Source organism: Lutzomyia longipalpis, chromosome 1, assembly GCF_024334085.1.
Source record: "Lutzomyia longipalpis isolate SR_M1_2022 chromosome 1, ASM2433408v1".
NCBI classification, from domain to species: domain Eukaryota; kingdom Metazoa; phylum Arthropoda; class Insecta; order Diptera; family Psychodidae; genus Lutzomyia; species Lutzomyia longipalpis.
This window is the reverse complement of record NC_074707.1, coordinates 1804281-1821327: the sequence shown is the minus strand read 5'-3', so window position 1 is coordinate 1821327 and position 17047 is coordinate 1804281. Positions and strand designations below refer to the sequence as shown.

The window sequence follows — 17047 nt, the reverse complement described above, 5'->3', positions numbered from 1 at the left end:
GGGTTTTTCCAAGTTTTCTTTCTTGTTTACCATGAAATATTTAGTAGATTTCAATTTTGAGACGATTTAAAAAAGTCAAATTGCCCACTTTGGCCAGCAAAATTCTCCAAGGGTTAAACGGATTTTTTTTTTCAAAATTCTGCGCATGTGTGCGTGTGTCATTCGGGGCTACCTGTGTGTGTGTGTGAAAATATTGCGACCGTGTGAAAATTTTCTGGTGCAGGAAAAACCAGAAAAATGGCTTTTGGCGACTACCCCGCGGAGTACAATCCCAAGGTGCATGGTCCCTATGACCCTGCACGTTTCTACGGCAAACGTAAGTTGTGGGAAACCCCCTAAATGGGGGCGCTTGCAAATGCCCCTGCACAGAATATTATGTAACCTCCCCGGATGAATTTTCCTTCCAGCTGACACCCCCTTCGGGCAAGTGAAGCTGGGTGAGCTGGGATCGTGGTTTGGGAGGCGCAACAAGAGCCCCCAGGCATTGGCAGGGGCTGTGAGCCGAGCATTCTGGCGATGGCAGCACAAGTACGTGCAGCCCAAGAGGACTGGAGTTGCTCCATTCTTCCAGCTCACGGTCAGTGCTATGATTTTCTTCTACTGCATCAACTACGGAAAGATCAGTAAGTCTCTCTTCTGGCCATTCATGAGCTCTTCCTGACATTTTTTTTGGATTATTTTTTCAGAGCGCCACAGGAACTACAAATACCACTAAATGGGGATTCTCCATCAATTACAGCCCTCCCGGATGATTTTTTGGGTTATAAAAGGGAAATTTCAGTGAGTCATGTGGTTAGGCATTGATAAATTCAATAAATAGATCTTTCCTGATGGAAATTCTTGCAATTTTCTTGTTTTTTTTCTTCATCTCTCCATTCCGGGAATTTTTTCTTTTGTCAATCAAAGAATGTGAGGTTATGTTGCAAGTAAAATTTGTTTTGTGGGGAGGAACTGCAGCAGTAAGTATAGCCAAGGACGACAAGGACGTTGTTTGATCAATAACACGGCAAACGTATCCTTTTACAGTGCATTCAAGATGACCGAGACGTCCATTTCTGGTGATTTGCAGGGGAAACTCGAGCGTTTTTGCACAGCATTGGCAAATCCCGATAGACGTGTTCGACAGCGAGGACTTCAGGGGCTTCTGGAGCTGTGCCAATCCGACGAGGTACACACGGAGAATGTCACGGAGGTCTTTGACTACATCTACCTACATATCCTCAAGTGCTACGTCGATAAGTACGAGAGTTGTCGTGCAGCAGCTGCATCCGTTGTGTCGGAAGTTCTGGAGAAATTGCCTGAAAATGAATTCTTCCTGGCCTACATTATTCCCGCAATAGCTCGTAGGATTGGGCAGAAGGAACAGGTTGAGGAATCTGAGGAATTGCGGCTGCAGCTGCTTGAACAACTCACGGGAATCGTCGTGAAGTATTCCACGGTCAATCCTGTCTTCTCTGGCAATGATCCCCTGCTGAAATCCTACAATGACATCATGGATATTCTCGTGAAAACCCTCACGGATCCCTATCCCAACATTTTACGACAGAGCTGCACCCTCATTGGGGAATTGAGTGTGGCCACACCGAGCTTCCACTACAGAGCTGAAGTGCTGACAAATCCCCTCCTGGCCATTCTGAAGCATCGGCACTCCCCAATCCGGACAGCTGCAGTTGAAGCCCTCGGGATTGTTGCTCTTCACATCACGACAAACTCCGAGTGCGTGCTGAAGATTGTCGTGGAGCTGAGCAGGCATCTGATGGATGATTCTGTGAATGTGCGCCGGGAATGTGGCCGCGTTGGGTGCCGATTGCTTGTGGAGCTACGAGATCGCTATGGGATGTTCGATAGGTTGCTCCCGCTTGTTTTTGGCTGCCTCAGTGATGAGAATCCGGAAGTGGTGAAGGAGATTACGAGACTCTGGGAGAAATGTGGGCAGCAGTACTACGTGGAGAATGAGAAGGAGCTCATGAAGATTGCCGTGGTGGACTATGCACCGGAGAATTATCTCGAGGAATGGCGGAGACCCACATTGGGTTGCCGATCCATTGCCCAGCGAAGCTTTAAGATGCTCAACATTATCCTGCACGAGATGGAGGACTGGAAGGAGGATGTACGACTGCATGCAACACTTCTTCTCGCCCAGGTCATTCTGCACGCTGAAGGTGCCATCCTGGCCTACCTGACGGACATCTATCCAGTTCTGGCAAAGACTTGCATGGATGGAGATCGCTGGGTGGCAGCAGAAGCTGTCCGGGTGGCTAAATTGCTGGGAAATCTCGTTGAGTACGACGACTGGAAGGAGCGAGCAATGGAATTCCTGGAAAAATGGCCCAATCTTGGCCACCTGAAGTGCTTCATTGCAATGTTTGTCGGAGCTGGAAGCACCAAATGGCAGGATATGGAGAAAATCTCCCGTCTCCTCGTCCCATTGGCCACAAGCCTCGACACAAACTTCCAGAGTCACCTCCTTATGATCACAGAAATGCTCGTTGAAGCCCAACAAGATCACGGAAAGAATAGCCAGGAGATTGAGAGGAATCTCTATGAGATTCTCGTAACAATCCTCGCACTCAATGAAGATAATTCCCTCCATGAAAGAGTCACCTCATCCCTCGAAAATCTCGCACAATCCTCCTCCTCCTCCTCAGTCAATGATCTCCATGGGAAACACTTGGAGAGTGTTGTAAAGTCCATCCAGGATCTGGACAGCACAAATTCCGAACGTGCTGAACCCATCCTCCATCTGCACGGACTTCTCTTCCACTGTGGCTTTCACATTCAACCCTTTTCTGCCCTCCAGGAAGCCGTGGAGATTGTCATGGAGCTCGGTGCGCCGGAGGCTAAAATAAAAATCCTCTGCGGTGTATCAGCGGCACTCCTCAAGTGGCGAGAGACAATCCACACCAGCCTGGAGGGGAGGATTGCCCTCCTACGGGGTTTCCTGGACACAAACATCATTCCCGCCATTGTCTGGAAGGCAGGCTTCAATGCTGAATCCATCAGGGCAATGTGCACAACTGTTGTGGCATCAGCTGCTCAGGGAGCTCCCGAGGAGTCCTTTGTTATCATTCCGGACATTGCAGAATACCTCATCCCACTGCTCGATGATGATCTCGTGGTCATCCGGAAGTTTGCCATTGCAGCTCTTGTGGCGTCCGGACCGCTTCCCTTCGAGCAGCTACGTCTCCTGGCTTTCGGTCTGCTGGCCAGACTCGATGATCCAAGTGGGGAGATTCGATGTGCCGCCGGGAGTGCCCTGACAAAGCTCAAGCTTAAAGCAGGAAGTGATCCCGCCCTCAGCGAAGCATGGAGGAAAATTATCAAGGAAATCTTCCACAAGATTGTTCTTCACTTTGACGATCCCGATGAGAGGCTCAAAGCTGTCCTTGTGGGTGAGTTTCAATTTATTTTTTTTTAAATGATCAGGATCGGAGTTTCTAACCTCAAAAATTTGTCCTCCATTTTCTCTCAAAAGAAAATATTTTTCCAAGTTTTCTTTCAACGATATTGAAGTAATGAAACTCCCTGGCCACTTTGGCCAGCAAAATCCTCCAAGAGTTAAGACTACAAATAATATTTATTTCTTTTAATATTTTTTTTTCATACAGAATCTGCAAAGGCTCTCGGGAGGGAGCATCTCAAGGAATTCCAGGAAGTCTTTGCCGGCATTCCGGAGAGCTATGCCCACACGAATGAAGTGAATGATCTCCGGGCGGCAATGGAAAAATTATCACTTGAACGGAATGCCTGACATTGTGGCTAAAATCTCTCACTTTTTTGCATTCTTTAAACTTCCAAAATAAAATTATTATTAAATTGTCTTGAGGTAGTCATTGATGGTGAGGATGCGCACATCATTCTTCACCAGCTGCGTGTAACAGTTGTCATTCTCAAATTCCAACCGGATCATCTGGACGGGCTCCAGCTGGATGTAGCCATTCTTCGAAAGGGTATACCGGGGGATCTCGCTGTTGTAGATTTGCAGATAAACGAAGATCGCCGGCGCCCGGGCCTTCACTTCCAGGGAGATTTGGCTCACGGAGAAGCTGCAGCGTGTGGAGGCAATGACAACGTCAATGTGGGGATCCTGAATCCCTTCGGCGTCGCGCAGCTTCACCGGGAAGATGAAGTTTGTGGAAATTATCCTGTGGGCAGGATCTTCAATGAGGAAGTAGATAAAGCCGGATTTTTCCATCACCTGCGATCCGAAAATATTCGCAAAGTTCACCGTGTCCAGGAGAACAGCTGTGTTCTCCATCTGGAAGCAGGAAAGCAACTTGAGGTTTGTACATTTATTGAATACTTTTTTCTTCCCGGATAGTGCCATAAGTGCCAGGAAGTTGTGTAGTCATCCTGCTCATTGCGTCAGGAAGTTTCTAAGGGATCTTAGGCATATCCTTTTCAACACCCGGTTGATCCTTGATTTCATCTTTGGGTCCAAATCTTTCCATTTAGGAAGTTCCCCTTGCAATTGCGTGAATGGTTTTTATAGACTCAAATTTTGACCCCTAAATGGCATCAAGGATCAGCCGGGTGTTGAAAAGGAAGTTCCTAAGATCCCTTAGAAACTTCCTGTTACAATAGGCAGGATGACTACACAACCTCCAGGCACTTATAGCACTTTCCGGGAACACATCTAATAGTTTCGGGAAGACAAGCTTATGTATTTAAAAAGTTGCTGATCAAGATTGCGTTTACTTGTATGAGAAGATTGCGCGTTTTGAGATTCTTTTTTATGCGATCTTAATTTTGCGATCTCTTTAAGAAAAATAAAAGAATTTTTGAAAAAAAAGGGGTGATCTTTATGAAAATTTTCAGTAGTTAAATGTTAGTTATTGCTTCAGGGATTTATTAAAATTATAGGGGAGAGCGGGGTTAAAAAAGTCACCTAAGGGTTTAGAAAAAACTCAAAATATCATATTTCCCAAACAGATAAAGCGAAATGTATAGTCCAATTCTTTAGGATATTTCTTGCCCTACAACTCTTTCTAAGATCATTTTGTTCTATCTAGATAGGAAATATGACATTTTAAGCCTTTTTCAAACCCTTAAGTGACTTTATTAGCCCCGCTCTCCCCTAATTGAAAATCTTTTTTTTTTCTCTATAAAGTTTTGATCTTTAATATTTTCCCTTTTTTATAAAACTGCAAGATCTTATTTTCATTTAAAATTTTTAAATCAAAACTAAACTACATGATCTTAAAAAGTTTTTCAATTATATGGACTTTAAAGAAAGCACTTCTAAAGATTTTTATTTTATTAATAAAAAATACGTGATCTCTGAATTTTTTAAAATTCTTTTTAAAAAATTTCACGATCGTTTTTTTACACGTTTTTTTTAGTGGAATTTAAATGTTTTTAAATGTTTTTTAGGCTCCTTAATGAGGTTACACGATCTTTATTTATTAGTTTATTTTATTAAACGATCTCTTTCTCAATTGAGTGATTTGTTTTCATTTAATTAATTTTCAAGTATTAACGCGATCTTTACAATAAGAAATGATTTTAGAATTTAAATAAATCTTTGATTGAATCAAATTTTAAATAAAAAATATTCCGATCATGAGATCATTGGAGGATCTTGATGGTTGAGATCGTGGAGATCACTCATTTTGCATAAAAAGATCATAAGATTGCCCTGAAGATCGCTCGATTTTTTTAAAAATAAAATTCATTTTGATGATCACAAGATCGCAAAAGCTTTAAAGCTTTAAAAGTTGCCTAAGGAATGAAATTCATGATTCAATGAGACTTAAACCTTTACCTACATTTAAAACTTTTTTTTTCCAAAATTTATCACAAAAAAACCCAAAAAAAAAAAATAAAAAAACAAACCATATTTAACGTCCAAGATTTCTCAAGCTTCACATCGAATCCTCCCCAATTGTAGAGATGAAGTTTCACGGTGAGCGTTTGATTGACTCCCAGGGAGTCCCGAACAATGTAGATGCGGACATTTTTGGCGCGATCCACAAGGGGGATGATGTGCAGAGGCGCCATGAATTGACGCACCCAGTGCTGGAGGATTTTGTAGTTGCCATTGAATTCAATGCTGGACCACGATGGTGCCACCCAGACGTCGTTGAGTTGCCAGAAAAGCGCCCCCATTGTGTTCATGGGGCCAATGCGATTGGCACGATAAACCTCCGTTTCCGTCTTAATGGCCATGGCCTGACTAACCTGACTGAAGTAGATGAATGCCTCGAGAACTGTTCGTGGATCTCCGGTTATGCTTTCCAGGGGGAGGTGTCGCCTTATGAGGATGCCCATTGGGAAGTTCCGTAGTGGGGAATGCTGCCGATGATCAATCATTTGGGACATATTGTCGCGCGACGAGAGAATACTGTCCAGGGAACTGAGGGAGGGAAGACTCTGGAAGCCGTATTCAGACACAAATCGTGGTCGTGGGTAGATTGTGTTATCCCACGCATCGAGATCGTAGTTGTAGTAGTGAATGTCACCGTAGTGCCAATCCTGAGGGTCCTTGGAGATCCATCCCTCAGCCTCGGTGTTCCGCCCATTTGATGGGGATGAACTGAGGCATTCACGCCACGGATCATTGGCTTCCACTTCGGCTTTCACGACGTCAATGTAGAGCTTCCGGTATTCCTCCTCGAAGCGCTTCCGGTCGTGACTGGTTTGATACCAATTCTGCACGAGAGCCACTTCATTCTCATTATTTGTCGCCCAGATGGCCACACTGGGATGACTTTGGATCCTTCGAACATTCTGACGTACTTCCTCGCGCACAGATGCCAGGAAATCCGGGAAAACCGGGTACATGGCACAGGCGAACATAAGATCGTGCCAAATGAGAATCCCATAGGTGTCGGTGAGTTCGTAGAAGCGATCATCCTCGTAGATTCCTCCGCCCCAGACACGAATCATATTCATGTGGGAGGTCTTTACAGCACTCAGGAGTTGCTTCACTCTTGACGGTGTGAAGGATTTCTCGGGGAGAATACTCGAGGGAATCCAATTGGTGCCCTTCATGAAGATCGGCACCCCATTGACGCGGAAGAAGAATGATAATCCTTTGCTCGGGTCATCATCCATCACTTCCTGCACGACTTCAATTGTCCTAAAGCCAATCTTTACACTTTTAGTTACTTGTTCTTGATTCATGGGATAGAAAGATGACATTCCGCGGGGATCAAAGACAGCCTGAAGAACGTAAAGCTTCTGCCTGCCGTAGCCATTTGGCCACCACAACTCCACATCCTTCGATTGCACATCCAGTGTTGTCTTGATGGCCAACTCTCCATTCTTATCGGTTTTCTCATTCAAATTCAGCTCTTTCTTCGTCCCTGGGAAGTCAGCGAGGATCACCCGGAGATCCCCATGAACGGTGTTTAGCGCCGTTCCTGCTTCCATGTAAACCACAACCTCCACATGCCACACTTTCTCCTTCAAATCCTCCTCCAGACGCACTGTGATGTCCCTAATGAGCACAGAGTCGTAGTACTCAAGCACAACAGGCCTCCAAATGCCCGACGATGGAACTGCTGGACCCCAATCCCATGAGAAGCTCGCCTGCATCTTTCGCAGGAAGTTCATGTGGCACTCTCCGTGGTAGACATTCGGTGGGCATTCCGGAGGTGTAATTAGATGCTTCTGCGCCAGGGCTTTGGCAGCAGCTACTGGGGATTTTATCGTGATACTTATGTAGGATCTGCCCTCAAAGAAAGGATCCTCAGCGTAACGCTTTACATCAAATCGGTAGCGTGTGAACATATTATCCAATTCATCTTTCCCTGTTGATGTCTGCAACATGACACCATTGAATGACACCTCAGCCACTGTATCAACTCCGTGGAGGGTGAGGATGATGTATTCGGAATTGAAAATCTCCTTTGGGACTGAAAATTCAAGGATTAAGGACATTTTTCATTTTTGGAAGAAAATTAAATAAAAATATTTCTTTTTAAACAAATTTTTTAATAATAAATTTTCCGTGGTTCTAAAGAATTTTTTTCTGTAGGACGCTTAGAATATTCTCAAGGGGTGTTTATCTGGCGAATATCTTGGCTTTTCAAGCAAAATCATCCGAACGTTTCTGAAGATCTGAATATTTGTCTATACATGGAGATCTTTTGCTTAAAATTGGATAACTCAAAACCGGAAAAATTCCAGAAACGTATTTAGGATTTTTTAGTTTGAACTTTAGAGTTTTTTTTAATTACTTAATTAATTAATTTACTATAATTTTCGGTTTGAATTTAATCCTTATTTTTAGCTCTAATGATTTTTTGTACAGATTTATTTCTCAGTCTGTGCTGTTTTAAGACTGAACACCAAATATTTATCGGCTTGAATTTTTTTTGAGCTAAATTTATTAGTTTTTAGGCTTCAGTTTTAGTCCTTTTTAGGCTATAATTAATATATTTTTTAAAGTTTTTTGAGATTGGAGACTGCCTTTTTTAAGGTTGAAAACCAAATACTTCTAGATTCGAATTAGGCAAGTTTTGGATTGAATATACTTTTTGAGGCTTTAATTTTAGTCCTTTCAAGGCATGAATTATTTTTTTAAGCTTTTGTTCCTAAATTTTAGCTGTGTTTCTTTCAGACACAGCTTTTGTGTACCGAGCAAAATCGAAAGTCGTCAGATCGGGCTCAAACTTGGGATGAGCACGAATTAGGGTCCCCACATTCCAAAAAACGTATGCGCCAAAAATAAGTTTTTTCCGGCCGGCCGTCCGTCCGGCCGTCCGGATTCCAAACTTAAATTGCAAGAGAACGGTGATAGATAGAGACTTGCGGTAAACGGCAAAGTTTAAATATCGACCTGAAGAAATCCGATTATGAGGTCAAATCCACCCCCCCACCCCCCCGTCCGCCATTTTGAATAACCTCAAAATTTTGTTTTCGCTATATCTCAGCCCCTGTATTAGCTAAAAATCTGAAATTTTGATATGTTGTAGGGGCCATCAAGAGCTTTCCAACGATACCTCATTTTCGAAAATCGGTCAAGCCGTTTAGTCAATATGGCCGCCACAATTTTTCATCGAAAATCGACCATAACTCGAAAACGACTTGACCGATTTTGATCAACTCGGGGTCAAATGAAAGCTCTCAACAAACCCTACAACTTTCTAGAACATCGGAAGTTTCAAAAGTGACCGCTAGGGGGCCAAAAATCAAAAACAAAATTTTCGATGAGTTTTCGATGAATATCTCGAAAAAGGCGACATAAATTTATTTCATTTTTTGATATGTTGTAGCTGACCATATTATCTAGCTTCATGCCAAAAATGAAGAAAATCTATGGATCCGTTCTCGAGATATAGCCTTCCAAAGTTGGCATGTCATATCTCGGGTTCTACAAGTCCGATCTTGATCAACTCAAGCGCAAATGAAAGGTTTCGAGAAACCCTACAAATGTCTAGAACATTGCAACTTCGAAAAATGACCACAAGAGGCGCTAAAGTCAAAAACAAAGTTTTCGAAAATTTCGAACTCGAATTTTTCGAAAATGGTGACATAAATTTTTTCATTTTTCGTTATGTTATAGCTGACTTCAAGACCTTTCAAACAAAAAAAAATTTATGAAAATCTATGGATCCGTTCTCAAGATATGGCCTTCCAAACATTTCTTAGGGTATGACTTTTCAACTTTTTCCGACTTTGCCCGTATTTAAATTAATTCGCGTTCTAGTTTTCTCTCACAAAATTGGTACACTGAAAGAAACACAGCTCCCGTAAGCTTGGTCAGCTTACCAGTACATTTACCTTTTTAGGACTAAAAAGAATTATGCTTGAATTTAATCTGTTTTAGGCTTGAATTTAGCATGATTAGGGGTGAAATTATTATTAGGTTTGAATTGAGTCCTTTTCGGACTTGAATTAAAGTTTTTTTTGGCTTCTGCTTCTCAATCTAAGCCATTTAAAGACTAAAAACCGATTTCTTTGGCAAATCAGCCGAATATTTCCAAAGATCTGAATAATTTCGTCCAGATAAACCCCCATTGAATATCCTTCAAATGATCTTCTAAAGATCTAAAAAAAAACACGAAACAACAATGTTTCTCAATTTTTTTTTAATTTAAAATTCAAGCATTAGAAATTTAAGATTTTCTAAATGGAAAATTTGTTCTACATTTTGTTTTCTATTTAAAATGAAGAAAATAAAAATTATTTCTCTCTTGTTTTTAATGATTCAAAAAAGACTTGATAATAAAGTTTTAGGACTTAATTCAGGCTTGGGCTTCTTATCAATCAATTAATTAATTTTCCTATGATAACCGAACAAACGTTAATTGTATGTTGAACAAAATTAACAAGATTGAACAACTTTGATTTTTTTCTAATTCAATTTTAAATAATTTAATTTTATTCCTTTTTATGAATATTAAAAAAATAAAACAATAAAAAATCTTTCAAATCATTAATTTTGATTTTTCTTTTTATTTTATTGAATATTTCTATTTATTTGAAAAAAAAAAGAAATTTTCTGCTCCTCCTAAGGTCTTGTCTGATTTTTCAACCCCTCTCTTCTCTATTTTTAATTCAATTTAATAAAATCACGTTCTCAAAATGAAATCAAATTCTAAAAATAAAATCTCTTAATGTGAAATTAATGAATATTAAATTATTCCCAAAGTTCTGAATGCATAAAAAGGTCAAACCGGCAAAAATCATTAACAGATTTTTTTTTTGTGGGAAGAACTCACCAGAAAAATCCAAAGTATACGTCCAGGTTTCCATTGCAATCCACCTGAGATTGACATCGTTGTAGGAATACAGGACAGAGTCCACATGATGGGCTTCTTGGAGGGCTGTGTAGACACCAGAAGGGAGTGAGATCTCCTCAATGATGATGCCTGCGAGTTATGAGAGTGGAACAACATCGTGAATCACACTAATAGGCGCATTGAACTTGAAGGCAGTGGAGTGCTCTACTCCCACACATTTCTCTCGCTTCGATTGACCTGTCGTCACACAGAGCCACTCTGAGTATTTTTCCAGGCAGCTGAAAAAAACTAACTCACTTGAATTCGCATTGAAGAGGGTCCAATTGGAATTTAGCTGCAGCTGACTGGATGATGTTGCCACCACGAAGTAGAGCACGAGGATGGTGATGGAGGCGGCAGAACCCATTGCCCCAAAACTCCACCAAAAGCACGACATTCTTCCGCAAAATTTCAATCCTCCTCGAATGCCACTCGAGTTGCCACTGAGTCCACGCTACTCATTGTTGCCTCGTTCATTCGCTGGAGCTTATCAAACACAATATTCCGAGCAATATTCAGTTTTGCTCTCTTCTCGTCATCGACAACACAACATTCTCTCTCTATTTTGGCTTGAAGAAAAGTTCTCTCCAAGCGGGCTTCTTTTTTTTTCAATTCTTCCTTCCATGCAATTCATTCAAGCAGCAGTGTTTGAAAAGCTTCCACGAGCCGGCCCACACATTGCGACAAATCGATTTGATTAGCAATGATTTGCTGAATATTTATGCGAGAAGCTTTAATAAAAATAAAATTCTTTTGAGAATTCTTTTATTTTGCGGAAAAAAATTAAAAATTCGGCAAAAGAAAATGAATTTTTCATAGAAAAGAGCTTTTTTAATAGAGGAAAATTTCTCTTACTTCCGAGAAAAAAAGCTTTAGAAAGAACGAAAGCAAATAAATAAGAGATGAACGATACGATTTATTTGCCATAAGAGGGTGTTAGTAAATTGATTTAAGCGATTTAAATATGATAGGTAAAAGCACAATAAGCTCCTCTTCATTGAAAGCTCCCCCCTAATCACCTTATTCAATAGACGCAATAAATGGCAAATTGAGTAAAATCAGATAATTCAGATAATCCGTAATATCAATGGAGAGCTGGAGAGCTTTCGGCCTTTGATGTACATATAATTTTCCAAGAATTTCTGTACGGGGGAAAAGCGAAAGCTGTCCAATAAGGACCCTTTTGTTCCTTTTTTAAAGTATGAAGCAATTGAATATTGCTATAAAAATTGAATAATTGAAGGTAGTTAAATAAGATGAATTAAAAATTCTTTTCAAATAATTAGATGTCTAAATTCCCTGTATTTTTTAATAGTTTAATTATGTAATAAATAAAATTAGCTTTTTGATTTAATTAATAATAAAAAGATAATAAAATAAAAGGATTTGCTGAAATGGAATAAAATTAATTTTTTGGCGAGATGTTTTAAATAAACGAAGAAATTTTGAGAATTCTAACTTTTACATTAGATTAAACGAGCTGTACCCTTTTTTCACTTATTAAATAAATTATTCACTTTTTTCCCAAAATATGAATAATTTAAAATTACTTGCCTATCTGTGTCTTAATTTTGCAATTTATTTATTCAAAATTAACTCAAAAATAGATTGGTAAAGTAGGGAAAGTCTTCAAAGCTCCAAAATCAATAAATAGTTCATTGAAACTCTTTAACGGTTTAATGGTCCTTTAAATTGTATAGCATCGAGTTAGATCCTAATTTAACCCTTTCGCGTCCAAGCGAAACGTAGAAATATTGAGACATGCGCTCCTTTTATCGCAATATTTATTCTATGGATGCTCTCAGAAAATATTTCACAGTTAGAACGCCTTCTTTGGCCAAATTTACGTAAACGTACATATTTCTAAGTTCGAAAAATAATTAAATTTGGTAATTAAAATAAAATGTTTTACGTTCGGGTCTACGTACGACCCCATGGACGCGAAAGGGTTAAAATAACTCATAAAATAAACAAATTTTTGAGCACAATGTTACTTTCTTTTGTGCTACAAAGGAGCAAGCAACAGATAGAGAAAACCGAGGCCAAAGGAGTCAAACAAGGAGCCTAATTCAGGTACCTATAAATCCTTAACCCTTTAGCGTCCAACGTGAAACATAAAAACATTGAAACATGCGCTCTTTTATCGCGATTTTTATTCTATGATTTTTTTAAGAGGACTTTTCTCACTCAGAACGTCTTCTATGGCCCCTTATGCGTGAATTTGATGCATTTGTAACATGAAAAAAGCAATTACATCCATAAATAATTGAAAAAAAATAAAATGTTTCACGTTTGGGTCAGCGTATGACCCAAAAAACGTTACAGGGTTAAAATTCATTTGAAATCTTGAAATTTAAGTTCAAATTTTAAAGATTTCAATGCTTTCTTGGAAGCTGAATAGGGCCTAAGGTTAAGAAAGACTCAAAAGATCACGTTCTTTTAACGAGATTGAACAAAAAGTGTTTGATTTATGTCATCCTTTGCCATTCTTGAAGGAAATTTTTTGCCTTTTGAGACCACTTCGCTGCCTGTTCTAGTAAATTCGTTACTTTGAGCACTTCCTACGTCTTTGCTTGACTTCGTTTAGCCCCTGCTTGCCCTATATTTAGCATTGTTATCAATTGAAGAAATAGCTGAGGCGTGTAGCTCGTGTTACCTCCCAAATGTGCTGAATTATTACAAATTGTAACTCACCATAAATGATTTATTGCAACGATATAAGCACCTGTTAGCATTAATAGTTCTTTTCTGTTATTTATTTTTGTAATTGAAAATAAATAGAAAATCAACTGTACCGTCTGCAGATTTTTTTTTGTAGTCTTTAATACAAAACATTCCACAGAGAACAAAATATTGTAAAAAAATATACAACAAAAATCAATAAATAAAAAACAAACCAATTGAAGGATTGACAGACAATCAAAAATAAATAATAAATAAAATATTGTAGTATATCCATTTTTTATCTATTAATTCAGCCCCTACCCACTCGATGAAAGTTTCGTTTGCATGGAATCGATTGATGATGCTCTTATTTGCCAAAAAAAAATAAACACATTGATTTTTCTTTTATACATTGAATATATTTGTATATTCTCTCGCTCCTCCGCTCGCTCTCGCACATTGCTCAAATTACAAAGGATACAGCTGTATGTGGAGGTACTTCCGGCGCCTCCAACTTTCGCCCCATTAACGTTAAACTCTCACTTGTTTTTCTTGATAAGAAAATTCAAAATGTGGGTATTTCTATTTGATTAAAAAATTAGCCATTTTTTGCTATATTTTATTTATGAAATTTGTTCAGAATATTGTCGGCTTTATTTTCCATTTCTTTATTTTTTTCTATTTTTCCTGAATAGAATCTTCCCTTGTGTGGTGTGCTCCTTGCAACAGGAACACACACATTTCGCTTTTTTTTCGTCAAATGGATTAACACAATCCCTATTCTCACTTAACCATTTTTTAAATGGAAGGAAGATACTGATGAAAAAATATTGTCAAAAAATTTCTTCCTCAATAAAAAATACTTTTTTTTCACAATTTTCATGTATTTTTTTCACTTTATTCCTGCAAGAATTTCTCTTAAAGTATTGCTTCATATGTTTTCCTAGAGAAAACTTCTTTTTTTTCCATTTCAATTACGTTTTTTTCTCTCAAATACTTCAGGCACTACATTGTTTTTTTTAGTGTCTCACATTTGCCTTTGTAGGAAAAGTTAAAGAGAAAAAAAAAGAACTATCTAATTTTGCAGGTATAACAACAATTTAGAAAATGCGCAATTTCTTTTTTTAACTATAGCAGGTTAACTTTGAAGTTTTCTTATTTTTCACTTGAACAATTCAGCCTACAATAAAGATTTAATTTTGACTATAATTTTATTTATTCGGCGCTTTTGTTTTTGTTTTATTATAAAGTGATTGTATAGAGATGAATTTATATATTTTTTAAAAATTTTCTTTAAAGTTTATTCTACATAATAAGGTAATAGATTTTATCATCGCAAGCGAATTTTTTCTATATAATAGCAAGTTCTAAGGGGCAGTGTTTCTCGATCTTATTGAACTTTCCGTACATATATTGGTAAGCTTTTGAGCCTTTTTATTATATTTTAGAAATGTTATGAAAGTAGATTTTTGTAGTTGAGAATATAGAAATTTAGAAAAATACTTCTTATATTTCTATTTTATTTTGTTATATTTCGTTAATTTTTTGAAGTTTTATTAAAAATTTAATCTGACGGAGGTTATATGGAGTTTATACTTGAAAAGCTTACAAAACGGTCTATTTGTCACAAGATTTTATATTGAATTTTATACTACATTAAAGTTTTTGTTTATCAGCCAGAAAATGCCATTTGAACTTTACTTTTAAGGAGGGAATAAAACGTGCTGCTAACAAATCGTTTTTTCTGTTAAAGCCCTTTCTCGAAAAGCTCAAATTAAAGTTCTAAATTTTTCTTTTTTTACTTTCGTAGAACTTTCACATCGTTTCTCACCTCATATTACGGTTTTTTACAAAATAAGGTGAAATGTCCTGATTTGATTATTAGTTTTAATTAATTCTTTAAATAAAAATGATTAAAAAGTTGGAAAGGTTTATTTCATTCTTGAAAGTTTTTATTTTTATTTTTCAAAGTTTCGATTTTTTTAGGGTCAATTGAATGTTTGAAAGTAAATAAAATATGGAATCACGCACAAGCATTATGGGGAAGAACAAGGAACTGGAACAGCGCTTCAGGGAATACATGCGGAAGAAAAAGGAATACGGAGCCTCGGTACGGCGCCTCGAGGCATCCATGAGGGCCCATGCCCGATATATGGACGCCCCACCCGAAGGTAATGAATAATTTATAATAAAAAATAATTTTGGTGTTTCTAATTTTTTTTAATATTCCAGAACAAGAGGCCATGCGTCAGGATCATCAGGGATCTTAGCAGGGAACCTCGCGAGGCCCGCAACTGAAAATTTTAAAATTTATGCCCCCCCTCCTCATCTCCTTGAAATTCAGACTAGGATAGTGACATGGGGGAATTTAAAAGGCAACATGTCCATGAGATGTAGGATGAATCCATTTAACATTGCGAAAAATTGTTGATGAAAACAGCCAAAAAAATTGAAAGGAAATTTTTTTCTTAAAGGAAGAAATTTTCAAAGTTTCCATCTTCTGGGGAAAACAGAAAGGAAAAAGGAAGAATCCTTGAAGAATAATATTAAGATCTCTTATTCCCATGAAATACTATTCTCATTGTAAAAAATATAAAAAAAGTTGTCAGCACCTGATGAAAGCTTTTCTTTTGCAGCTGAAATTTTGCAAAAGACTTTGCTTTGATAAATGAATCACTTCTTCTATTTCAAAGGTAAAAAAATAAAGATTTAAGAGCAAAAAAAAAAGAATTTAAGTTGAAACATTTGTTAGATTTAAATCAGAGAGGTCAATTCTCATAAAAATCTTTTCTTTTTTAACAACTTAAAAGTTATTGTAAGATTTTGACAGTTTATATTTTTTTCAAATCGTTCTAATAAACGAAAAACAACGAATTTGTTGTCAGGAAATAGTCAGAAAGCTCTATAAAAAGCTCACGCTTAAAATAAGAAATAGTATGTCAAAATTGTATAAGATTTTTCTCAGAATCTACCCGAGTTATGCTTTTTTTTAAACTCGTCTATTCCATTAAATCTTTAATCTAACTTTATCAAGATTAGATAAACGATTTTGTATCAGATTTAACGTACTTTTTCTTTCTGTTTTGCAAATAAAATTATTATTTTGTGTGTGTTTTTGCAATTTAATTGTTACACTTTTGTAAATAAACTAATCTCAAAAAGTAATAAATTTAATTTGAGAAATTATCTTTTATAAGAAAATAAGTGGCACAATTCTGCAAAACTCCTTCTCTTTATCTTATCAAACATTCAACGACGTAATGGCATCTTCGGACCCTAAAGTTCATGTCGCGGCTTTATGTTTATTAACACTTGAAAGACACGATTTTTTACCCTCAAAGTTTGAGCTTAATTTACTATTATAACGAAAACGTTTTTCTAGACTTTCTTTAGACGAACTTTTAGTATTTGAATCCGCCTTCTTAAAACACAGTTAAATTGGCAGCAAGTACCAGTTTTGTCCTCCAAGTGTTAAATTCAGTTTCATATCGAAGCTTAAGTCTTAAAGAAAAAAAACTTTCCTTCCTTTTAAATCAATTTTCAGAGTAAAACTATCAGTTCAATTGGCATCAGAACATTTTTCTTTTTGCTTTAGGTTGTATTAAGAATTTTCTGAAGAATAATTTTTCAAAATTTATATTTTTTTTTATTAA

General features: G+C 37.6%; 3 protein-coding genes across 3 annotated transcripts; 2 read left to right on the top strand and 1 right to left on the bottom strand.

Annotated features, from left to right (window-relative positions):
- The first annotated feature begins 128 nt into the window (after positions 1-128).
- Positions 129-846, top strand: LOC129786543 (putative ATP synthase subunit f, mitochondrial). The gene is made up of 3 exons (XM_055821637.1): positions 129-316; positions 408-623; positions 687-846. Exons 1-3 carry the CDS (start codon positions 238-240, stop codon positions 713-715), a joined length of 324 nt encoding a protein of 107 aa, XP_055677612.1. The 5' UTR covers positions 129-237; the 3' UTR covers positions 716-846.
- Positions 847-895: 49 nt separating this feature from the next.
- Positions 896-3821, top strand: LOC129786428 (dynein axonemal assembly factor 5). The gene is made up of 3 exons (XM_055821452.1): positions 896-959; positions 1027-3392; positions 3609-3821. Exons 2-3 carry the CDS (start codon positions 1037-1039, stop codon positions 3749-3751), a joined length of 2499 nt encoding a protein of 832 aa, XP_055677427.1. The 5' UTR covers positions 896-959; positions 1027-1036; the 3' UTR covers positions 3752-3821.
- LOC129786418 (beta-mannosidase) lies at positions 3559-11436 on the bottom strand. Its single transcript, XM_055821439.1, has 4 exons — positions 10989-11436; positions 10671-10820; positions 5836-7859; positions 3559-4258 (listed from the first exon to the last, which is right to left on the bottom strand). The coding sequence occupies exons 1-4, from the start codon at positions 11125-11127 to the stop codon at positions 3812-3814; spliced, it is 2760 nt and encodes a 919-aa protein (XP_055677414.1). The 5' UTR covers positions 11128-11436; the 3' UTR covers positions 3559-3811.
- Between the last annotated feature and the right edge of the window lie 5611 nt (positions 11437-17047).